This window comes from Bufo gargarizans, chromosome 1, assembly GCF_014858855.1.
Source record: "Bufo gargarizans isolate SCDJY-AF-19 chromosome 1, ASM1485885v1, whole genome shotgun sequence".
NCBI lineage: Eukaryota > Metazoa > Chordata > Amphibia > Anura > Bufonidae > Bufo > Bufo gargarizans.
In genome coordinates, this window is record NC_058080.1 from 616,282,658 (window position 1) to 616,308,826 (window position 26,169).

General features: G+C 44.8%; 1 protein-coding gene across 1 annotated transcript in view; it reads left to right on the forward strand.

The window, feature by feature from the left end:
- The window catches only part of PGGT1B (protein geranylgeranyltransferase type I subunit beta), a 65,903-nt gene that overhangs the window by 12,315 nt on the left and 27,419 nt on the right, over window positions 1-26,169 (forward strand). The window contains exons 3-5 of the mRNA XM_044275918.1: window positions 11,263-11,330; window positions 16,456-16,607; window positions 23,928-24,060. Coding sequence (XP_044131853.1) covers window positions 11,263-11,330; window positions 16,456-16,607; window positions 23,928-24,060 — 353 coding nt within the window. The remainder of the gene's footprint in view (window positions 1-11,262; window positions 11,331-16,455; window positions 16,608-23,927; window positions 24,061-26,169) is intronic.

The window sequence follows — 26,169 nt, forward strand, 5'->3', positions numbered from 1 at the left end:
TTCAGAGCTGTCTGATTGCTTAATATATACTTTTCTTGGTCAGATCTCCCACTCCCCTGCGTAGAGCTAGAGTTAAGGGGGTATCCCGGAAAAAAACAAAAAAAAGGATCTGGAGAATAACGGTTAGATCAGTGTGGGTTGGGGGTGGCAATTTAACTTTCCTTAAATGGGTTCTGCAGTTTTTTTTTATCCTCTGGATAGATCATCAACATCTGATCAGCGGGGGTCCGACACCCAGGACCCCTGCCGATCAGCTGTTTGAGAAGGCAGCTGCACTGGCAGCAGTGCCACGGCCTAGAAGTCACGACTAGTATCAATGGCCTGGGTGGGCCTAAGCTCTGTTCACTTGAATAGACCCCCGCTGATCAGATAGATGCTGATATATCCAGAGGATATATCATCAGTTTAAAAAAACTGCAGAACCCCTTTTAAAGGGGTTGTCTCACTTCAGCCAATGGAATTTATTATGTAGATGCAGTTAATACAAGACACTTACTAATGTATTGTGATTAGCCACATTGCCTCCTTTGCTGGCTTGAGTCATTTTTTTCCATCACATTATACACTGCTTGCATCTTGGGGTTATGACCACCCTACCTTGTTTGTACACTATAGGAAAAAGCAGTGTCGTATCCGATTGTCAGGACCGCGGGAGTGTGCATAGTCTGGTACTTTTTCCTCTAATGTGCAAGCACGACCACCACTGCTGGATTACAGGGTGCATGTAACCATGGAAATGAGCAGTATATAATGTGATGGAAAGATGAATCAAGCTAGCAAAGGAAGCAATATGGATAATCACAATACATTAGTAAGTGCCTCATATTAACTTTCTCTACATGATAAATGCTATTTGCTGAAGTGACACAACCCCTTTAAAGGGGCCTCCGCCAAGCAGGACCTCTGAAAGGAACTATACTTACCTGCTACCCGACGCTCCTTTTTTTGGCTCTATAGGTCAATGGCTACCTCACTGCTGGGTCAACTGGTGTTTGGGGACTCATCACCTCTGAGGCCAGTCATTGGCTGCAGCAGCACACATGACCCGTGCGGGATGTTTGCATGCAGGGACCAGAAGAGCAGTGAAGACAGCCCAGGACCCACAAAGCTGGAACCGAGCAGTGGGGGATCCCTCCACAGGTCCCACTGGGTGGGGAATTTTAACAAAAAAATAAATAAAATTGTAGACAACCCCTTTAAAGGTGGCTGAGGGTAATGGTTGTCCCCTGGACATTTTTATAGGTCTGCTACATTTGCAACCTTTCTTTTGCTGCCTTTTATACACACAAGCGAGTACTGATGAGATTGCCAAATTAAGTTCTCAAGGGATTGAGTAGGTGAGCACAAGAGATTGCGCTGACTCAGCAGATGAGCGATGGCTTGCAGGCATTCTGTGGAGTGAACGCGCTGAGTCAGCACATAGCGACTGCTAACAAGGCACCCGGTGCTCACCTCCGTGTCCTCTGTCCTGCAGGAATGTATCACCCTGGACAATTGCCCAAGAGTCCTTCGCTTTAAATTGTCTTTGATTTATGAGCCTCTGTTAGTTCTAGAGCCATGAAAATAATTGATTTGTTAATGTCCTCTTTATACCAGCGCCTGTCTGCCTACATAACATCTGCAGGGTGAAAAGGGGCAGTGGGGGATTCTGTGGGGAGGGGGAGACTCCCCAAAAAATAAGTCTGGTGTGAACTGGTAGTCACATACAGCCCATAATTTCATATGTATTTAAGTTAAAATGCAAGAAATCAAAACTAAAAAGTGGAGTAGTTGCCCTTAGCAGTGAGTCAGGGCCACTGAATTTTCATAAAACTTTTGAAATGTCATAGTGACGTATCAAAGGTTTTGATGGGTGGGGATCTGAGTGCCGAGACCCCCACCGATCTTGGGAACGAGGAGAGAGAACACTCACATGGCGCGCTCTCCTTACTGCAGGACGCCTCAGAGTTTGAGTCTGCCTTGCTTCCTCTGCGAGAGATTCTCTCTCCTCATTCTACGGATCGGTGGGGGTCTCAACGCTCAGACCCAACCAAACAATCAAAGTTTTCTAAAAACTCAGTAACCTTTTAACCTGTTCACAAACAACACATTATTAACTGTACAAATGCCATCACCAGCAGATGCCAGCTGTAAGATACAACTGACATTCCACTGTAATCTCTGATCCCAGCCATTAGTCCCCTTGGATGCTGCAGTTTATAGTGACTGCAACATCTAAGGGGTTACACAGAGGCGGGGGCACCCTTTGTCACCCTATTAGTGGTACTACAACTTGCTTCGCAAAAAACAGGCCCTCATGGACATATCTATGAAAATCTAAAGTTACACCTCTCTTAGGCTACTTTCACACTAGCGCTTGATCGGATCCGTTCTGAACGGATCCGATCATATTAATGCAGACGGAGGCTCCGTTCAGTACGGATCCGTCTGCATTAATAACTTAGAAAATTTTCTAAGTGCGCAAGATGCCTGAGCGGATCCGTTCAGACTTTCAATGTAAAGTCAATGGGGGACGGATCCGCTTGAAGATTGAGCCATATGGTGACCTCTTCAAGCGGATCCGTTCCCATTGACTTACATTGTAAGTCTGAACGGCATCCGCTCGCCTCCGCACGGCCAGGCAGACAGCTAGTCCGCCTGTCCGTGCGGAGGCGAGCGGAGCGGAGGCTGAACGCCGCCAGACTGATGCAATCTGAGCGGATACGCTCCATTCAGACTGCATCAGGGCTGGACGGAGGCGTTCGGGTCCGCTCGTGAGCTCCTTCAAACAGAGCTCACGAGCGGACCGACGAACGCTAGTGTGAAACTAGCCTTAATCTGATGATACCGACACCTTAAAAAATGCTTTTATTCTAGAAAAGTAGTAAAGCAAAAAAAAGTATATTTGGTATCGCAGTAATCTGAACAAGTCATTTAAGTTACTATGTTAATTGTATTATTAGGCATACCATCATACATCTATGCCAAGAGAAAAATAAAGTTATGGTTCTTAAAACGTGTGATTTTAAAAAACAAAAAAACCTCAGAAATACACTTTCGGGAATTTAGTAAAGGCTGCACACTGTTTTTCAGGCATACAGATTGTTCATATTTTACATAAGCAGCATTTTGTGCAAAGTTTTGTGACTTTTTCAATTTTACATGCCTTTTGCCACTCTTGAAAAAAACAAAAACCTAGAAGGGGGCACAGTCTCCTGCTTATCCCATTTGTCATAATTTACTCCTGAAACTGGTGGAAATTATAGCACAAATCCATTGCAGCTCATAGCTGGCATTGATTTGCTTTTCTGGCACATGGTGTTGGCCTAGAAAATGTGGCACATCTTTCTCCAGAACTGGCATATAAAACGCCAATCTTAATAAATTCTCTCATCGGTGTCCTTAAAGGGGTTATCCCATGATGTGAAAAATGAATATCAGTCATATATAGTACATGACAGTCTCTCTCTAACAGTTAGGCTGCGTTCACATAACGTTTTTGACATCCGTTTAATGTATACAAAAAACTTATGTTAAACAGATGCCTCAGGCTGATGCCATACAGTGGCATCCGTTCAACATAGGGTTCCATTGTAAAAAAAAAAAAATATATGTATATGAAATGCGTATACAGTTATGGGTTGCAGCGTACAAAAAGTAGTGCACTACGCTTTTGTATCCTTTTTTCTTTTTTTGGCCAACATGTACGTTAAACGGATGGCAAAAACGTGATGTGAACCCAGCCGTAGTACCAGCCTTGCATGGATCCAGACATCTCACTGTTCATTTCTCTAATTGTTAGATTATTTTTTTCATGTTGGCAGGTGGGGGTGGGGGTTATTTCTGCTGCAGCTCTCTCCCTATCACAGCACAGGGGGGGGGGGGTTATTTCTGCTGCAGCTCTCTCCCTATCACAGCGCAGGGGGGGTTATTTCTGCTGCAGCTCTCCCTATCACAGCGCAGGGGGGGGTGTTATTTCTGCTGCAGCTCTCTCCCTATCATAGCGCAGGGGGGGTATTATTTCTGCTGCAGCTCTCTCCCTATCATAGCGCAGGAGGGGGTGTTATTTCTACTGCAGCTCTCCCTATCACAGCGCAGGGGGGGTTATTTCTACTGCAGCTCTCCCTATCACAGCGCAGGGGGGGGTTATTTCTACTGCAGCTCTCCCTATCACAGCGCAGGGGGGGGTTATTTCTACTGCAGCTCTCCCTATCACAGCGCAGGGGGGGGGGGTTATTTCTGCTGCAGCTCTCTCCCTATCACAGCGCAGGGGGGGGTTATTTCTGCTGCAGCTCTCTCCCTATCACATCGCAGGAGGGGGTGTTATTTCTGCTGCAGCTCTCTCCCTATCACAGCGCAGGGGGGGGTTATTTCTACTGCAGCTCTCCCTATCACAGCGCAGGGGGGGGTGTTATTTCTGCTGCAGCTCTCTCCCTATCATAGCGCAGGGGGGGTATTATTTCTGCTGCAGCTCTCTCCCTATCACAGCGCAGGGGGGGGGGTTATTTCTGCTGCAGCTCTCCCTATCACAGCGCAGGGGGGGGTTATTTCTACTGCAGCTCTCCCTATCACAGCGCAGGGGGGGTTATTTCTACTGCAGCTCTCCCTATCACAGCGCAGGGGGGGGTTATTTCTGCTGCAGCTCTCTCCCTATCACATCGCAGGAGGGGGTGTTATTTCTGCTGCAGCTCTCTCCCTATCACAGCGCGGGGGGGGGGGTTATTTCTTCTGCAGCTCTCTCCCTATCACAGCGCAGGGGGGGGTGTTATTTCTGCTGCAGCTCTCTCCCTATCATAGCGCAGGGGGGGTATTATTTCTGCTGCAGCTCTCTCCCTATCATAGCGCAGGGGGGGGTTATTTCTGCTGCAGCTCTCTCCCTATCATAGCGCAGGGGGGGTGTTATTTCTGCTGCAGCTCTCTCCCTATCACAGCGCAGGGGGGGGTATTATTTCTGCTGCAGCTCTCTCCCTATCATAGCGCAGGGGGGGTATTTCTACTGCAGCTCTCCCTATCACAGCGCAGGGGGGGGTATTATTTCTGCTGCAGCTCTCTCCCTATCACAGCGCAGGGGGGGGTTATTTCTGCTGCAGCTCTCTCCCTATCACATCGCAGGAGGGGGTGTTATTTCTGCTGCAGCTCTCTCCCTATCACAGCGCGGGGGGGGGGTTATTTCTTCTGCAGCTCTCTCCCTATCACAGCGCAGGGGGGGTGTTATTTCTGCTGCAGCTCTCTCCCTATCATAGCGCAGGGGGGGTATTATTTCTGCTGCAGCTCTCTCCCTATCATAGCGCAGGAGGGGGTGTTATTTCTACTGCAGCTCTCCCTATCACAGCGCAGGGGGGGGTTATTTCTACTGCAGCTCTCCCTATCACAGCGCAGGGGTGGGTTATTTCTGCTGCAGCTCTCTCCCTATCACATCGCAGGAGGGGTGTTATTTCTGCTGCAGCTCTCTCCCTATCACAGCGCGGGGGGGGGTTATTTCTTCTGCAGCTCTCTCCCTATCACAGCGCGGGGGGGGGGTTATTTCTTCTGCAGCTCTCTCCCTATCACAGCGCAGGGGGGGGTGTTATTTCTGCTGCAGCTCTCTCCCTATCATAGCGCAGGGGGGGGTTATTTCTGCTGCAGCTCTCTCCCTATCACAGCGCGGGGGGGGGGGTTATTTCTTCTGCAGCTCTCTCCCTATCACAGCGCGGGGGGGGGGGGGTTATTTCTTCTGCAGCTCTCTCCCTATCACAGCGCAGGGGGGGGTGTTATTTCTGCTGCAGCTCTCTCCCTATCATAGCGCAGGGGGGGTTATTTCTGCTGCAGCTCTCTCCCTATCATAGCGCAGGGGGGGTGTTATTTCTGCTGCAGCTCTCTCCCTATCACAGCGCAGGGGGGGTATTATTTCTGCTGCAGATCTCTCCCTATCATAGCGCAGGGGGGGTATTTCTACTGCAGCTCTCCCTATCACAGCGCAGGGGGGGGGTTATTTCTGCTGCAGCTCTCTCCCTATCATAGCGCAGGGGGGGTATTATTTCTGCTGCAGCTCTCTCCCCATCACAGCGCGGGGGGGGGGGTTATTTCTTCTGCAGCTCTCTCCCTATCATAGCGCAGGTGGGGTGTTATTTCTGCTGCAGCTCTCTCCCTATCACAGCGCAGGAGGGGGTGTTATTTCTGCTGCAGCTCTCTCCCTATCACAGCGCAGGTGGGGTGTTATTTCTGCTGCAGCTCTCTCCCTATCACAGCGCAGGAGGGGGTGTTATTTCTACTGCAGCTCTCCCTATCACAGCGCAGGGGGGGGTTATTTCTACTGCAGCTCTCTCCCTATCACAGCGCAGGGGGGGGTTATTTCTGCTGCAGCTCTCTCCCTATCACATCGCAGGAGGGGGTGTTATTTCTGCTGCAGCTCTCTCCCTATCACAGCGCGGGGGGGGGGGGTTATTTCTTCTGCAGCTCTCTCCCTATCACAGCGCGGGGGGGGGGGTTATTTCTTCTGCAGCTCTCTCCCTATCACAGCGCAGGAGGGAGTGTTATTTCTGCTGCAGCTCTCTCCCTATCACAGCGCAGGGGGGGGTTATTTCTGCTGCAGCTCTCTCCCTATCACAGCGCAGGGGGGGGTTATTTCTGCTGCAGCTCTCTCCCTATCACATCGCAGGAGGGGGTGTTATTTCTGCTGCAGCTCTCTCCCTATCACAGCGCGGGGGGGGGGGGGGTTATTTCTTCTGCAGCTCTCTCCCTATCACAGCGCAGGAGGGGGTGTTATTTCTGCTGCAGCTCTCTCCCTATCACAGCGCAGGAGGGGGTGTTATTTCTGCTGCAGCTCTCTCCCTATCACGGCTTCTGACAGTAGATACAGCTGGGGCAGTTAAAGGTTGGAACTGAGCATATGTGTCCATCTCTATGATGTTATTTATGGGGGAAGAGAAATAAGAAAAAGAACAAGCAGCAGGTGGCACTATACAGACAAATTGTATTAAATAATTCAGTAGCTCTACTAAATTTTTAATTACATGCAATTTCAAAAATATTCAAAACCAAGTACTGGTTTGAAAAATGTAGAATATATTCGTGGGACAACCCCTTATGAGGCTACAAAGTCATTTGAAACACTGAGCAGCAACCAGTCAGTCAACGCCTCCATTCTTCTTGTTCCTCTCATATAGGAACCAGTTTAGAGAGAATGTTCCTTTATTATTGACGTTCCTTTTTTCCAACATCTGTTCAGAAACTGATAGTCGTCTTTACTGAGGATTGCTGCTGCCACCGATGGCATTGATTTTTCTTTCTTTTTTATCCCAGCTCCATTCTCCGTGAACAATACGTTTATTTTTCACCTTTTTGTACATTCACCCTCCTCAATTATCATTACAATTACTACGAAATGAGAGAATAGTGATGATAATTACCTTTAGCCAATGTAAATGGACCTTGATACAAAAAGGCAATTTGAAATCTCACAAGCCCAGCAGCAGATCACTATGCAGATAACAGAATAGGAGAGTCGCGGAAAGGGTTCCTTTTTGGGGGGGAGGGGGGGCTGCTTTCGCCATTTAGGTCTTCTGAGTTATGGATGACTGAAATCGTATGATATCCTTTCCATGTTTTTGCTTCATCTAATCAATGGTAGAAATTGTAATAATAGGAATAAATCGTAGGCTTTCATTTGCATCATTTCCTTCCCTTATGCTAATAATATGATACATCCATCATGGAATTAAAGCGCATGTATACATGGGGTGTGTTCTGCTAAATGAAAGGGTTATCTAGAGTGGAAATATATATATTCTCTGTTAGACATTGATACTTAAATGGCTTGTCCCTTTACTAATCCTATCCCCTGTCCACAGGATAAGTGTTTGATCATCCAGCTCTGACCATTGGGACCCCCGCTGTTCACTAGAATGGGGGGTCCATGTTCCCACATTTCAATGGAGTAGTAGACGCACATACATGCTGCTGTTTTATTCATCTCTATAGGGCTCTGGCAGCCCCATGAAGTTGAATGGAGCAGCAGCCAACACGCATGTCAACCGCTCCATTCGAATGGGAGACCACTAGTTCCCATTCTAGTGATGAGCTGGTGTGCCAGCAGTCACATCCCCGCTGATCAGGCACTTGTCTTATACCATATCGTGTGGATAGGGGATATGTTATAATGAGAGAACCCTTTTTAAATAGTTTTCGGAGATGACAACTAGTCAAAGGGTAGATGAGAAATGTCAGATTGTTGGAGTTCTGAAAGCTGGAGAATCCTGAGAATGAAGGGTCGCCCCTGTCTAAATAGAGCAAGTTTGTTCAGGTCAGTCCACCACTCCATTCACTTATGTGAGAGTGTGTTAGACAGAGTTCCATCAGTGCTAAAGAAGTTAATGGAACGGTGGACTGACAAGTCCTCGTCTTCACACTCCTTTTCTGAAAACAAAAAGACGCCTATATGTGACAATTAGACAAGAATGGGCATGGTGTCTGACGGGTGAAGGGAGATTGAAAACATACACAGAAGTCCATGTTACACTTCCCTGGGGACATGTACAGATGAAACAGAGAGGATTTAATTTTTCTCTCCTCAATCAACCTCTCCACACTGCCCCCTCCAGGCTGGCTGAGATCACAGCGAGCTGAAGTGGGGGCAGGGCTATTTTAACCCTTCATATCTCAGGCTGGGTAGCAGCTTTCGATGAGAGACAGATCTTGTTTAAAAGCTGATAATCTAACCGTTTAACAGTGCTAGGTGAAATACATGGAGAGATAAAGCTATAAGAAATCAGGTCACAGGTGAAAGCTGTATATACAGCTATATATACAGTATATAGTATATACAGCTTTCACTAAGGCCCATTTTTAAAGGCTTCAACTTGCAATTCGGCTGTAGCCCAGTGACAGCCTAATGACAACCTAAGAAATAGCCTTCAAAAGTGGCCTCCTGCTGTAGCCACACAGACTGAATAGTGTTCATTGAAAACAGTATTGTCCTTTCCTGCCTAAACACTCACCGTTCAGGGTGATCTTTGGGGCGAGTGGGCAGCACTGACGGCTCATAGACACTCTATCTCAACACTTATCAGTTTAGGCTGCTGTCTGATGGGATTCATTGTGAAGGCAGAACCTGCCAGTCTACAAATGCACAGAAGCTGAAAGCTGTGCAGGAAAAGCTTTTGAAAACTTTTAATAAAGACCAATTGGAAAACATGATTTTTAGGCCAAAATGGGTAGAATGCAATTGGTGTATCTTTTTTGTATTTTTTTTTTCCATATCTATACGGTAATTATTAATCTGTATGCACTGCTGGCTGAAGATGTTGGTCACTGTGTTGCAGGGGTCAGCAACCTTCGACATTCTATCTGCTATATAGCTACAACTCCCAGCATGCACACTTGCTTGGCTTTTCATGTAACCCCTGTAGATGTGAAGGGAGCATTCTGGGAGTTGTTGGAGGTTGCTGATCCCTGCTCCGTTGTATAAAATGTGAGAAATGTTTTTTTTTTTTTTTGTGTATGTATGTATGTATATATGTGTGTGTGTAATATATATATATATATATATATATATATATATATATATACACACACAGTACAGACCAAAAGTTTGGACACACCTTCCCTTTTAAAGAGTTTTCTTTATTTTCATGACTATGAAAATTGTAGATTCACACTGAAGGCATCAAAACTATGAATTAACACATGTGGAATTATATACATAACAAAAAAGTGTGAAACAACTGAAAATATGTCATATTCTAGGTTCTTCAAAGTAGCCACCTCTTGCTTTGATTACTGCTTTGCACACTCTTGGCATTCTCTTGATGAGCTTCAAGAGGTAGTCACCTGAAATGATTTTCACTTCACAGGTGAGCCCTGTCAGGTTTAGTAAGTGGGATTTCTTGCCTTATAAATGGGGTTGGGACCATCAGTTGCGTTGTGGAGAAGTCGGGTGGATACACAGCTGATAGTCCTACTGAATAGACTGTTAGAATTTGTATTATGGCAAGAAAAAAAGCAGCTAAGTAAAGAAAAACGAGTGGCCATCATTACTTTAAGAAGTGAAGGTCAGTCAGTCTGAAAAATTGGGAAAACTTTGAAAGTGTCCCCAAGTGCAGTCACAAAAACCATCAAGCGCTACAAAGAAACTGGCTCACATGCGGACCGCCCCAGGAAAGGAAGACCAAGAGTCACCTCTGCTGCGGAGGATAAGTTCATCTGAGTCACCAGCCTCAGAAATCGCAGGTTAACAGCAGCTCAGATTAGAGACCAGGTCAATGCCACACAGAGTTCTAGCAGCAGACACATCTCTAGAACAACTGTTAAGAGGAGACTGTGTGAATCAGGCCTTCATGGTAGAATATCTGCTAGGAAACTACTGCTAAGGACAGGCAACAAGCAGAAGAGACTTGTTTGGGCTGAAGAACACAAGCAATGGACATTAGACCAGTGGAAATCTGTGCTTTGGTCTGATGAGTCCAAATTTGAGTTCTTTGGTTCCAACCACCGTGTCTTTGTGCGACGCAGAAAAGATGAACGGATGGACTCTACATGCCTGGTTCCCACTGTGGAGGAGGAGGTGTGAAGGTGTGGGGGTGCTTTGCTGGTGACACTGTTGGGGATTTATTCAAAATTGAAGGCCTACTGAACCAGCATGGCTACCACAGCATCTTGCAGCGGCATGCTATTCCATCCGGTTTGCGTTTAGTTGGACCATCATTTATTTTTCAACAGGACAATGACCCCAAACACACCTCCAGGCTGTGTAAGGGCTATTTGACCATGAAGAAGAGTGATGGGGTGCTGCGCCAGATGACCTGGCCTCCACAGTCATCGGACCTGAACCCAATCGAGATGGTTTGGGGTGCGCTGGACCGCAGAGTGAAAAAAGGGCCAACAAGTGCTAAGCATCTCTGGAAACTCCTTCAAGACTGTTGGAAGACCATTTCAGGTGACTACCTCTTGAAGCTCATCAAGAGAATGCCAAGAGTGTGCAAAGCAGTAATCAAAGGAAAAGGTGGCTACTTTGAAGAACCTAGAATATGACATATTTTCAGTTGTTTCACACTTTTTTGTTATGTATATAATTCCACATGTGTTAATTCATAGTTTTGATGCCTTCAGTGTGAATCTACAATTTTCATAGTCATGAAAATAAAGAAAACCCTTTGAAACTTTTGGTACTGTGTGTGTGTGTGTGTGTATATATATATATATATATATATATATATATATATATATATATATATATATATATATATATATATTTTTTTTATTGAGGTTATAGTTTGGTAATATTACACACCTTTCTTATTTCTTTAGAATCCAATCTAGATCGATGCGGTTTTCGAGGTTCCTCGTGTTTGGGGTTACCGTTCAATCCTTCCAAGGTATGTTAATACTTGACAAGTGTAATTGTGCAATGAAATAAAGACATCCGCATGGTCATTCACAATGCCAGTGACCCACGTAAGGAGAATTCCCTAATAAAACTGAGATTTGCAGATGACGACAAGTCTGCTTCCCCTTTATACACGTTTACTGGAGATTCTTGCTTTGTAGGGCTCTGCTCACCTAGCGTCTTCGTTTCTCTTTATAACTGGAGCCATGATGCTGTGCTGCATCCCTCATGACCTATAAAGGGAGCTATCTGGGTTTCGCCGTTCTGACAGTAAAACGAGTGCTATTCTTGCCGTTAAACGTGATGGAGACCTTAACAGAACCCCCGACAGAGGGTCCTAATGCAAATGTGGGCAGAGCCTGAGCTGGAGGGTCGTATGATAAAGGCGTTGACACAAGATATAAACATGTTCCCTGTCCACAGGAAATGGGATAACGGTCTGACTGGTATAGTCCAATCGCTGGGACCTCAATTAATCATAAAAACAGAAACCCTGTATCTGCTATATGAGCTCAGCCATATTTGCGCATTCCTGGTGCGGTCCATTCCTGCTCTATTGAACTTCTGGTGTGAACTGCCCCTTACAATTATTAAAGGGGTTCTCTGTTAATGCCATTTTACCAAGTGCCAGCAGCCTGCGCCATTAAGCTAAGGATTCATACTTGCATGTTTCCTAGCTGCTCTGGTCCTCCACGCTGCCTCCATATTCCTCTCCCCGAACAGTTTTTTCTTCTGTCACTGCATGGTCACATGCTCTACTGAAGCCAGTCAATGGCACATCACCGCTTATGCCAGTCAATGGCTGTAGCGGTGCATGTGACCACGCCCATGCAACGCTAGAAGAACCCAGTGAGGGGGACTGGAAGATGGAGACCCCGGAGGCAGCGCAGAGTACCAGAGAAGGTAAGTATGAACCCTTGTTTAGTGGGGCAGGCTGCTAGCACTTGGTAAAATGGCATTATTACCGGAAAACCCCTTTAAGTACCTGGCCGAGCTGTGTATTAGGTGCATTTTAAATGGGAGGCTGCGCTGCCATGGTTTATTCCCACTCAAGCGCCAAGAAACAAATTGTCATGTTTTTGACAGTGACTATACTCCAAGTTCTGCTGTGAAAAAATTGTGTGAACCACCGTTTAGCGCAATAATGGTGAGCCGTCAGCGCATGAACAGATTCTAGTAATTATTTATGACTTTACATTACTAGCCTGTTACAATAGAATATTAGCTGAAAGTCATCTGTATCAAGTGAGAGATAGATGGATATATCAGTCAGGTCCATAAATATTGGGACATCTACACAATTGTAACATTTTTGGCTCTACACACCACCACAATGGATTTGAAATTAAACGAACAAGATGTGCTTTAACTGCAGACTGTCAGCTTTAATTTTAGGTCATTTACATCCAAACTAGGTGAACGGTGTAGGAATTACAACAGTTTGCATATGTGCCTCCTGCTTCTCAGCTGTTCCATGGCCAGATGTGTGTTATTCCCTCATTATCCCAATTACAATGAGCAGATAAAAGGTCCAGAGTTGATTTCAAGTGTGCTATTTGCATTTGGAATCTGTTGCTGTCAACTCTCAAGATGAGATCCAAAGAGCTGTCACTATCAGTGAAGCAAGCCATCATTAGGCTGAAAAAACTAAACAAACCCATCAGAGAGAGAGCAAAAATATTAGGCGTGGCCAAAACTGTTTGGAACATTCTTCAAAAGAAGGAACGCATCGGTGAGCTCAGCACCACAAAAAGACCCAGAAGACCACGGAAAACAACCAGTGGATGACTGAAGAATTCTTTCCCTGGTGAAGAAAACACCCTTCACAACAGTTGACCAAATCAAGAACACTCTCCAAGAGGTAGGTGTATGTGTGTCAAAGTCAACAATCAAGAGAAGACTTCACCAGAGTGAATACAGAGGGTTCACCACAAGATGTAAACCATTGGTGAGCCTCAAAAACAGGAAGGCCAGATTAGAGTTTGCCAAACGACATCTAAAAAAGCCTTCACCGTTCTGGAACAACATCCTATGGACAGATGAACATCCAAGATCAACTTGTACCAGAGTGATGGGAAGAGAAGAGTATGGAGAAGGAAAGGAACTGCTCATGATCCTAAGCATACCACCTCATCAGTGAAGCACGGTGGTGGTAGTGTCATGGCGTGGGCATGTATTGCTGCCAATGGAACTGGTTCTCTTGTATTTATTGATGATGTGACTGCTGTGACAGCAGGATGAATTCTGAAGTGTTTCGGGCAATATTATCTGCTCATATTCAGCCAAATGCTTCAGAACTCATTGGACTGCGCTTCACAGTGCAGATGGACAATGACCCAAAGCATACTGCAAAAGCAACCAAAGAGTTTTTTAAGGGAAAGAAGTGGAATGTTATGCAATGGCCAAGTCAATCATCTGACCTGAACCTGATTGAGCATGCATTTCACTTGCTGAAGACAAAACAAGGGAAAATGCCCCAAGAACAAGCAGGAACTGAAGACAGTTGCAGTAGAGGCCTGGCAGAGCATCACCAGGGATGAAACCCAGCGTCTGGTGATGTCTATGCGTTCCAGACTTCAGGCTGTAATTGACTGCAAAGGATTTGCAACCAAGTATTAAAAAGTGAAAGTTTCATTAATGATGATTATTCTGTCCCATTACTTTTGGTCCCTTAACAAGTGGGAGGCACATATGCAAACTGTTATAATTCCTACCCCGTTCACCTGATTTGGATGTAAATACCCTCAAATTAAAGCTGACAGTCTGCAGGTAAAGCACATCTTGTCTGTTTCGTTTCAAATCCATTGTGGTGGTGTATAGAGCCAAAAATGTTAGAATTGTGTCGATGTCCCAATATTTATGGACCGTGTGTGTGTGTGTGTGTGTATATATATATATATATATATATATATTACACACACACACACACACACACACACACACACAGTACAGACCAAAAATTTGGACACACCTTCTCATTCAAAGAGTTTTCTTTATTTTCATGACTATGAAGGCATCAAAACTATGAATTAACACATGTGGAATTATATACATAACAAACAAGTGTGAAACAACTGAGAATATGTCATATTCTAGGTTCTTCAAAGTAGCCACCTTTTGCTTTGATTACTGCTTTCCACACTCTTGGCATTCTCTTGATGAGCTTCAAGAGGTAGTCACCTGAAATGGTCTTCCAACAGTCTTGAAGGAGTTTCCAGAGATGCTTAGCACTTGTCGGCCCTTTTGCCTTCACTCTGCGGTCCAGCTCACCCCAAACCATCTCGATTGGGCTCAGGTCCGGTGACTGTGGAGGCCAGGTCATCTGGCGCAGCACCCCATCACTCTCCTTTATGGTCAAATAGCCCTTACTTTCAAAGTTTTTCCCAATTTTTCGGACTGACTGACCTTAATTTCTTAAAGTAATGATGGCCACTCGTTTTTCTTTACTTGGCTGCTTTTTTCTTGCCATAATACAAATTCTAACAGTCTATTCAGTAGGACTATCAGCTGTGTATCCACCTGATTTCTCCTCAACGCCACTGATGGTCCCAACCCCTTCTATAAGGCAAGAAATCCCACTTATTAAACCTGACAGGGCACACCTGTGAAGTGAAAACCATTTCAGGGGACTACCTCTTGAAGCTCATCAAGAGAATGCCAAGAGTGTGCAAAGCAGTAATCAAAGCAAAAGGTGGCTACTTTGAAGAACCTAGAATATGACATATTTTCAGTTGTTTCACACTTGTTTGTTATGTATATAATTCCACATGTGTTAATTCATAGTTTTGATGCCTTCAGTGTGAATCTACAATTTTCATAGTCATGAAAATAAAGAAAACTCTTTGAATGAGAAGGTGTGTCCAAACTTTTGGTCTGTACTGTATATGTATATACACACACACATACATATTAGTAAATTGTTCTGATCCAGCAAAATTGGGATAAAACTCTTTCTTGTAGGGCTCGTTCATATGGCCTTAGTGTTTTGCGGTCCTCAAACTACGGGTTTGGGCTCTGTGTGTGTGTGTTCTGAATTTTGCGGACTGCACATGGCGACATTATGATAGAAATTACTATTGTTGTCCACAATTGCGGACAATAATAGGACATGCTCTATCTTTTTTGCACAGCTGCGGAATGGAACTATGTGCTTTCCGCAACTTTTGCGGCCCTGTTGAAATGAATGGGTCCGCACCCATTCCACAAAACTGCAGAATGGATGTGGACCCATACATACGGCCGTCTGAATGAGCCTTTAATGGTAGGGAATCTTGAGGAAGAAAGTTCCACAAATTGTCTCATGCTGCTACTATAACCTGAGTGATAATCTAGGCTTTCATCAGATTTTCTGGACGATAGAGACAGAATTAAAGGAATTTCACGGTACACACTGTATATTCAGCGGGTCTACTACTACTGCGCTGGTGTCACCCTAGTGCTATTCATGGGTTGCGGTGTGGTTTTATACACGCTGCTATGTCTTGTATAGGCAGTACTACAGTAACTGAAGCCACTCGTACAGTAGGAAGCGGGTGAGTATGTAATGCTTCCATGAACCAGCTATGAAGGATATTTTTAATTTTATTTGAAATTCTTACATCACTATTCAATAAAGAGAACCCATTTGGCTTGTCGGGACATTCATCTCCCCGCAGCAGGCGATTATATGTGTGCCTCTCCATTGTAGACACTATAACATATTGGATTATGTCTGTCCTACTGCGGATTACAAGGGTTGCAGACGTCACCAAGGGGTCCCCTAATTAGATAAAGGCATGAAACGGCAACCTTGTGTCTCATATACGTCTACAGCAATTTGATGATGGGGGTTGTTGTTATTCCTTTCATACTACGCTAGCCTTTTATGAATTGTAATTTTGACAGTGGTGATCAGTAACGTGACGTCTCACTTTACTGCAGATGTCCTTATTTCATAGATTTTAGAATGACTTCTGTGTATAGATCTATTGAAGTCCCTTTTCATGACAGCCAGTGACACTTCATAAATAGTGGGTGTCAGCAATGGATAAAGAAAGTCAATTAACATTAATTTTGGTTTACAGACCACATTTTTACATTAACATTCAATCTTGATTCGTTCTGTTACTTTACAGGGCCATGGAATTTACCACCCGTATGACAGTGGCCACATAGCGATGACCTACACTGCTCTCTCCAGCTTGCTGATACTAGGTGATGATCTGAGCCGTGTCAATAAGGAAGCGTGTCTTGCAGGACTACGTGCTCTCCAGCTTCCTGATGGAAGGTACTCCCCAATTCACTACTGTATAAGGGCTCATGCACACGATTGAAGTTTAGGCCCACATCCGATCCTCATTTTTTTTGGGATTGGATGCAGACCCATTTGTTTCAACGAGTCCGCAAATGTCCACATCCATATACCACTCCGTGGCCCCGCGTAAAAGAGAGAACATGTCCTATTCTTGTCTGTTTTGCGGACAAGGATAAGACATTTCTAGAGGAGTGTAATAAAAAAAAATGATGGCATGCACACAGCCGGGATCCATCTTTTGCAGATCTGCGATTATTGGACAGCAAAAACAGATACAGTCTTGTGCATGAGTCCTACATGTGATCTCGCTGTATACTACAAATCCGTCTATCTGGGATATTCAGTAGCTTAAAAGGGGTCGCCTCACCTCAGTAAATGGCATTTATCCTGCAGATAAAGTTAATACCAGGCACTTACTAATGTATTGTGATTGTCCATATTGCTTCCTTTACTGGCTGGATTCAGTTTTCCATCACATTATGCACTACTCGTATCGAGGGGTTATGACCACCCTGCAATCCCACAGCGGTGGCCGGTATTGTAGCAGTACGCATAGGCTGCAGCTGTGGCCATAACTCATGGATACGAGCAGTGTATAATGTGATGGAAAAATGAATGCAGCCAGCAAAGGGAGCAATATGACCAATCACAATACATTGTAGTAAGTGCCTTGTATTAACTTTCTCTACATGATAAAGGCCATTTTCTGAAGTGAGGCAACCCCTTTAACTGCATAGAACAGGGATGGCCAACGTAAGGCTGTCCAGCTGTTGCAAAACTACAACTCCCAGCATGCCTAGACTGTCTACAGCTATCAGGCATGGTGGGAGTTGTAGTTTTACAACAGCTGGAGAGCCGCAGATTGGCCATGCCTGGCATAGAAGTGAAGTGAAGGTGAAATGCAGCTCCTCGCTGTTCAGTGGCTTCTCTCCCTCCTCCATTGTAGCACCTGCCTAATATATGCCCCCAGGAGGTCAGTGCATGTTCAGATGAGTCCCTTACAGCATGCTTATTTACATGGACATATTAGCAAGAATAAACTTTTCTGCGAGCGCTCATTCCTGATAATTACCCCTTGTAAAAATGCCACAGATTACATGACAAGAAAACAAAATGCTTGTCTCTCGAGTGGTCCGTTGTTTATGTGGCACATGAAAAAAATCTGTCGGCAGCGCATCACCCTCTGTAATCAGGGATGTGCTGCCTACAAACAATGAAACAGTATGGGGATGAATGATCGCAGTAGCCATCATTCATCCCCCATACAGAGGGAATCATTGCTGCATGTAAATACAACTAAATGAACTGACAACGATGTACCTGACCATTACCCTGCGTCGACCATGTAAAGGTGCCCTGGAAAGGTAAACCAGGTGGTTGCAATACATACTGAGAAAATAGGGGTTTAGGTGCTTTAAGGTAGTTAATCACCAAAAAGGGTATCTGCCAGTTAAAACCAGATGGTAACGCATCTTTTATTTTTTTTTATTTTTATCTCCTCTGTTTTTATCTTCTGTTTAGGCCTCATGCACACGACCGTATTTTGTTTCCGTTTCCGATCCGTTTATTTATTTTTTTGAGGATAGGATGCGGACCCATTCATTTCAATGGGTCTGCAAAAAACGTGGACAGCATACCGTGTGCTGTCCGCATCAGTAAGTCCGTTCCGTTGCTCCGCAAAAAAAATAGTGCATGTCCTATTATTTTTTCTAGTTTGCGGACAAGGATAGGCATTATTACAATGGATCTGCAAAAAAAAACGGATGCCATACGGAACGTCATCCGTGTTTTTTTTTTTTTTTTTTTTTTTTTTTTTTACCGCAAAACAGATACGGTCGTGTGCATGTAGCCTTATAGAGTTTTTATTTATTTTATTTCCTGAACATGATTAAGGGGGCGGCTATCTTGCCTGAGCTGTTCTTAACAGCATTTACACAGCATAAACAAATTAGCTTTATGGCAGCTCCATGGTCCATAGAGACAATGGTCAGGAGGGAACCTCTCTGACTTCTATGGGAGAGTTTTCTAGGCATGTTCTGTGACCTGTGCAGAGTCATTGTACAAGGAAAGAAGAGATGAGATCTGTCAGTCACCTATTGTGCATGGTGGCTCCTGTCTTATCTTTACACAGAGGTGATATCTATACAGGCAGGATTAGAATGAGTTTACTGCAGTAAAGTGATCTGTACAAACCAAGAAGTGGCGCCAATTATTAGACATAGTGGCCAGTGCCAAAACTGCAGGATCTTTTTGTTTTCTTTTAAATATAAAAAGTGACATGGAAAATGAAAAATACCATCAAAAATGATTAAAAATATGTTAAACATAAAGTAAATCCTTTAACTTACTTAAAAAATAGAAATAAGTTCAGACTTCAGTGGGGGCCAATAATTTCTGAGCTGTTTAAATAATGGAATTGGAAGGGGTGACGTCTCCATTATGTAGAGCTCTCGTTATGGCCGCATTTCAGAGCTGAATGTTAAAATTCCAGATATTTAGCGGTGCATGAACGCTTTTCCTTGTTGCAGTGTCGGGTGTGTCTTTTTTTTTTTTTTTTTTTTTTTTTTTTTTTTCTTCCCTCTTTACCTTAGACTCTGTTCACTTCTTCATCCTGTGCCTGGTTCGTCACCACAGTGATGTGCGGAATCTGATGTATGCCTGATCACTGAATGACAGTGTGCACATAACCTTAAAGGGGTAGACCACCGCATTTTGAGCTATCAGACATTGGTGCCCATGGTTCAGTAACTCCTTTTACTACCTGTACCCACACATTTGCAGCTAGTGATATATACAGTGCCCAACCCCTTTAAATGTGAGTAGTCTAGAAGAAATGTATACACTGTCTTGTCAGTTATTAACACCTTAACAACCTAGAACAGTGATGGAGAACCTTTTAGAGGCCGAGTGCCCAAACTGCATTTATCGCAAGGGGCTAACACATGCAATTTAACCTTGAACACCACAGTCCAGTATAGTATATCCTCCATGTACTTTATCACTTAGCTATAATCGGCTGCCTACATTCAGTGCGCTGCCTGTGCTGTTCATAGTGCGCCCTGCGCTGATGAATGGCAGGAAAGGTCTAAGGCATATTGGTACACCATAGACTTTTTTTTACAGGGGGTAGGTGCCCACAGAGAGGGCTCTGAGTGCCGCCTTTGGCACCCGTGCCATAGGTTTGCCACCACTGACTTAGATGGACTCTATACACTCAGTACTGGACTGGAGTACGTTGGGCCCACCTTTCTTATATCTCACAAATGTAATAAAAAAATACTGTACATATAACGTTTATATCACATGGGCTCCATTTAATGTATAGGCCTGGAACGTATGCAGTGAACAGATGACTCTGATGCATAATGTACATTGACTTTAAAAGGGGTTCTCCAGGCTTTTAAAGGGCTTCTACCACCAGAAATACCGTTATGTAGCTGACTGACATTAGCGATGCGCTAATGTCAGCACTACATAACAGTGTGTTTTTGACATTTCTCCCTGCAGCCGTTTTGGTAAAATAAGCACTTTTATAATATGCTAATGGGCCTCTAGGTGCTATGTGGGCGTAAAATCAGCACCTAGAGGCTCAGTCTACTCACCCTTTATGTCGCCCAGGTCCCCTGTTCTGCCCGCCCTGCTCCTCTAAATTGATGTGACAGTTCGCAGCATCGTTTACGAAATCCTGCGCCTGCGCCATTCACTTCTGTATTCGGCCTAGGTGCAGTGAGTAAATGATGCGCTCCTGGTGCCGGATTCCTCACTGCGCCGACTACGCCTTAGTGAGGAAGCTGGCACCAGGAGAGCGGCCTTCACTCACTGCGCCGAAGACAGAAGTGAACGGCTCACACACGGGATTTCGTCAACTATGCTGCGAACCGTGACATCAATCAAGAGGAGTGGGGCGGGCAGAACAGGGGGCCTGGGCGGGATAAAGGGTGAGTAGACGGAGCCTCTAGGTGCTGTTTTTAATCCCACATAGCACCTAGAGGCTCATTAGCATATTATAAAAGTGCTTATTTTACCAAAACGGCTGCAGGGAGAAATGTCAAAAACACACTGTTATGTAGTGGTGACATTAGCGCATCGCTAATGTCAGTCAGCTACATAACAGTAATTCTGGTGGTAGAAACCCTTTAATACTCATGACTTATCCTCAAGATAGGTCATTAATACCAGATCGACGGGGTCTGACACCTGGCACCCCGCCGATCATCTGTACGAGGAGCGTGGATGTGCCATCTCCTATCTCTCTTCCTGCTCACCTCTGGCATATTAATATGTGTTAGCCAGGGTTTCTCAACTCCCGTCCTCGGGACCCACCTACCAGTCATGTTTTCAGGATTTCCTTAGTATTGAGCAGGTGATATGCTGCACAGCCTAGTATCAGTTAGAGAACATGGCACACGCCTACTCTCAGCGAGCACCATGTTCTCCTCAGCAGCACAGTAGAGGAGGAGGGAGTCTCTCCCACCCCACTGTGCCACTGCCACCAATGAGATCATTGTACTGAGGAGGAGAGGAGGGACTGTGGCCACTGGGCCACCAATGAATGTAATTAACACATTAATTCAAATGTAGGCTACGGGTACTGGTGGCAGAATCACATACCCGGCACCTGGCCTCAATAACAGGGCAGGGCGATCTGCCGAACCGCGGCAATTAAATTGACGGGGATCGCAGTGGCCTGTCATAGATGCCAGGTATGTGATACCGCTGCAGGCACCTGCAGCCTACACTTACTAAGTATTATAAACATTGGTGGCGCAGTCCCACTCCCCCTTCTCCCAACCCCCACAGTATTAAAGTCATTGGTGGCAGTGGCCACAGGGTCCCCTCGTCATTGCTGGCAGTGGCAGCTTCTGATAGGAGCCCCAGCAGTGTAATCGTGGGGTTCCGATCGGTTACCATGGCATCCAGGATGCTACTGAAGCTCTGGCTGCCATGGTAAGCTCCCTGCTGTGTGCACAAAGCCCAGGGCAGCAGGGACAGTGTCATATCCTATTCACCCTAACAGAGCTCTATTAGTGCGAATAGGACAAGGGTTCTAGCCCCCCTAAGAGGCTAATAGTAAAAACCCTTTCCCAATTTTACAATTTTAAACAATAAAAAATATTACATATCGCCATGCCCGAAAAAGTGGAAACTATTAAAATATTTCCTATGCAGTGAACTCCATAACAAAAAAAAATCAAAACTGCGCAATATGCCATTTTTTTGTTACCTTGACTGTTCTATTATGGGCCGGACATTCCATAAAATGCAGAAAGCATACAGGTTGTTTTTATTTTTTTTTATATTTTTTTTTATTGGTATCGAGTACTGCAATACTTTTTTATGGTATCGAAATCGAATCAAAATTTTGTCATCATGTGACAACCCTAGAATGTTGGTCAGGGTGCCTGCATGAATACAGAGGAGGCAGTTATAGCCAAGGGATAAAGTACAGAGAAGTCAGATACAGTATATTGGACTGTACTTTATCACTTGTCTATAACTGCCTGCTCTGTATTCACTCCAGACCCTATCCTGGGGGGGAAGGGAGGCTGGTATTTACATGGGACTGTATGTTGGAGGAGTCTGAACGGATGGGAGCGATGTTATTTAGACTAGTAATGGTCCCCCTGCATAAATACCAACATATTTATTTCTGTTTTCCATTAAATGAGCAGAACAACAAAAATAATGAAGGTGCTGGATCGGGCAGATAACTGACAGGAACAAAGCTGAACAGGCTCCATTGACTATAATGGGATCCGTTCAGTTACTGTTTACCAGTCCTGCATGCAAGGCTTTTTAGTATGTATTATTTGAATTACTCCAATTTTCATTCTCCTCCTAGGCTAAAAATACTCCTCAAAAATGGTAGGAGCATTTTACTCTTTTGGAAAAAATGTAGTGTGACCTCTGATAACACGTATGTATATACACATGTGTAAAATATATATTATACACACATTTACATGATTATACATACTGGATCTATGTGTGTATAACGTGTAAAGTAAGGATCTTAGAACTTTGATCACTACATGTAACACCCTCCAGCATTGCCATATGATAAAATAGTTTATATATTTTTTTAATCTTAACTCTAGTCTAGATGTTCATTTTGCGATAGTGTACATACCGTCTCATGTACACACAGCCTAATATATACACAAAATGGCAACTATGTACAGCGTCATATATACACACAGTAGGCACATACGTGTACAGCCTCATGTATACACACGACGGGCGCATGCGTACAGCCTCAGGTATACACACGACGGGCGCATGCGTACAGCCTCAGGTATACACACGACGGGCGCATGCGTACAGCCTCAGGTATACACACGACGGGCGCATGCGTACAGCCTCAGGTATACACACGACGGGCGCATGCGTACAGCCTCAGGTATACACACGACGGGCGCATGCGTACAGCCTCAGGTATACACACGACGGGCGCATGCGTACAGCCTCAGGTATACACACGACGGGCGCATGCGTACAGCCTCAGGTATACACACGACGGGCGCATGCGTACAGCCTCAGGTATACACACGACGGGCGCATGCGTACAGCCTCAGGTATACACACGACGGGCGCATGCGTACAGCCTCAGGTATACACACGACCTGGTAAGGCCTCATGCAGACGGCCGTTACCCGGCCATGCCCGTATTGCGGCCGCAAATAGCGGCTCCACAGCTGTGTGCACACTGCATCACTGATGCAGACCTATCCGCTTGAATGGGTCCGCAATCTGGAATGCACGGTGCGGAATTGAGGCACGGAACCCCACTCAAGCACTACAGAGTGCTTCCATGGGGGGGGGGGGGGGTTTCTCGCAGTGCCTCCGCACCACAAAAAAATAGAACAAGTTGAATGGGTCTGGATCCATTTGTGGCGCCGCACGGATGTTGCCCCGTGCATTGGGGACCGCAAATTGTGGAGCAACGACCTGTGAGCATGAGGCCTAAGCCAGTCCAATACTGCAATAAAGGAGTCAGAGGGGCTAAAAAGGAAAAAAGTTTAATAAAGATTTTTTATGTATATAAATCTCCATCCATCGTATCTTCTCTCTCATGCTCTATGTATCTGTGTGAGCATGAGAGGTCATGGACCATGCGGCTTGTAAGCCTCAGGAAGCGTGAACTATAGTTCTGGCCCTAATTCTCAGGAAAACCCTTGAAAACCTGTTCCTGTGTATTTAAATGAAAGGTTATAAATGTGTGATAGAAATATGAGGAGATGTGGGTCATCACTATGTGGTTGCAGATACAAAACACCATCTTTATCTCCCCAGTTTTTGTGCGGTGCCGGAGGGAAGCGAGAATGACATGAGGTTTGTGTACTGCGCTTCATGCATTTGTTATATGCTCAACGACTGGTCCGGGATGGATATGGAGAAGTCAATAGAATACATTAGAAGAAGTATGGTGAGTACTCTTTTCCTCTCTTACTTGCATGTATCCTGCAACATTGAAAATGTAATGTACAGTAAGGCCCTCAGGAGGATATTAGAACTGAGCACATGCGCAGTCATCCTTTTATTGTGCCAGGCCCTCTGACCATTGGAAGACCTTAATATCGCACATATTTTGGGAGATTCTTTGTTTTGCTCATAAAAAGACATGTCTTATAGATGTTAAAGGGGCAGTCTCATGACAATTAGTGCATTTAGGACCTATGGATACCACAGAGGATTGCTCTGAGCCAGTACTGATGGGTGATTTGTAAGATGGTCTCCCATTTCAGCAGACCCAGCCTGTCCGTTCATTAGGCTACTTTCACACTTGCGGCAGAGTGATCCGGCAAGCAGTTTCGTCGCCAAAACTGCCTGCCGGATCCAGCAAAACGCATGCCAACTGATGGCATTTGTAAGACTGATCCATCTTACAAATGCATTGAAATGCCGGATCCGTCTTTCCGGTGTCATCCGGAAAAACTGATCCAGCATTTATTTGTTTTCACCCTTTTTTTTTATTTTATTTTTTTATTTTTTCGGTATACGCAGGCAAATGTTGAGGTTTTTTTTTGGGCCGGAGATAAAACCGTAGCATGCTGTGGTTTTATCTCTGTCCTGATCAGACAAAAAGACTAAACTGAAGACATCCTGATGCATCCTGAACGGATTGCTCTCCATTCAGAATGCATGGGGATAAAACTGATCAGTTATTTTCCGGTATAGAGCCCCTAGGACTGGAACTTTATGCCGGAAAAGAAAAACGCTAGTGTGAAAGTACCCTTAGCATGTAATGCAATCACAGCCGATCTCCAGCAGTTATGGAATCCAGACTGGGACAATCGGATGATTATGGGGCTTTATTTTTCTTTTTTTAATTAAAGGGATGGCGGTCATGAGGCGACCGTTTTCAGTTATTAAGACATCGGACTGTTCTTGGTTGCACTTAAGCACCAAATGTCATTTAGGGTATGACCACATGGCGCGGTTGTCCCACAGTTGAGACACTGTCATGCTGCAGTCGAGTACGATCCGGCCGTATGATCCACAATGACTTATATTTAATTAGGCCTGCACTGTTTAGGTCAGAATCATACTAATAGCTTTATGTCACTATCATTCTGTAGAAGTAAGGTCAAACATAGGCACATAGTATTATAAAACATGATAATGCCGTGTGCGCCTGCAGGTCCAGAATGGAGGATAGCGCTCACACAGAGAATAATTCCTGCAATGGACTCGCTCGTGTGCAACAGGCTTTAGTCAGTCTGTACCATTAATTGCCGTGCAGTAGCGATGTCACGATACCAAAATTTTGACTTTGATTTTGATACCAATTATCACAATATTGGATACCAAATTGATACCCAAAAATATAAAGTCCGTCCATACGGACTTCAACCATACTAATGCCTTCAACCGCCATGCAGTATCCATACATCACGGTGATTGAGGTAATGTATGGAGCGGGACAAAGCGAATTAGGCGAAACCTGGGTCAGGCGGATCCATGAGTGTGGATGGATGTTCAGATTTAATCTTTGGTGGATCTTCACTATGTGCACAAAACTCTAACCTCCGCAGAAGGATCGTTTGTGATGAGACTATCCCTGCTGGAAATCGGATGTTCGGTTGCATAAGAAGAGCCTGATATAATCTGACCTAAGGAATAAGTATGGAGCTGGCTGCTGCAGTGAGCCCGCTCCATATTGCGGTGGGTGCCGGCTGTATCATACAGCAGGCACCCAGCCACAATGACTGGGAATGGCGGTCCCGCTGAACCAGGTCTTTTAACCCTCTGAGGCAAGGCAGTCCTTTGATCTGTACCATGGCGGCCTGAACTCTGCTGAAGCCTTCCAGTCCTGCCATAGTAAGTTCTTTGCTGATCTGTGCATGAGACACAGGGCAGCAGGGACAGTGTAAAATCCTATTCACCCTAATAGATGTCTATTAAGGCGAATAGAACAAGGGATCAAAAGATCCCAGGTTGTAGCCCCCTAAGGGGGCTAATAGTTATTAAATAAAAAGTTACAAATCTTAAGTTTAAATTACCCCCCTTTCCCTATTTTACATATAAAAATATA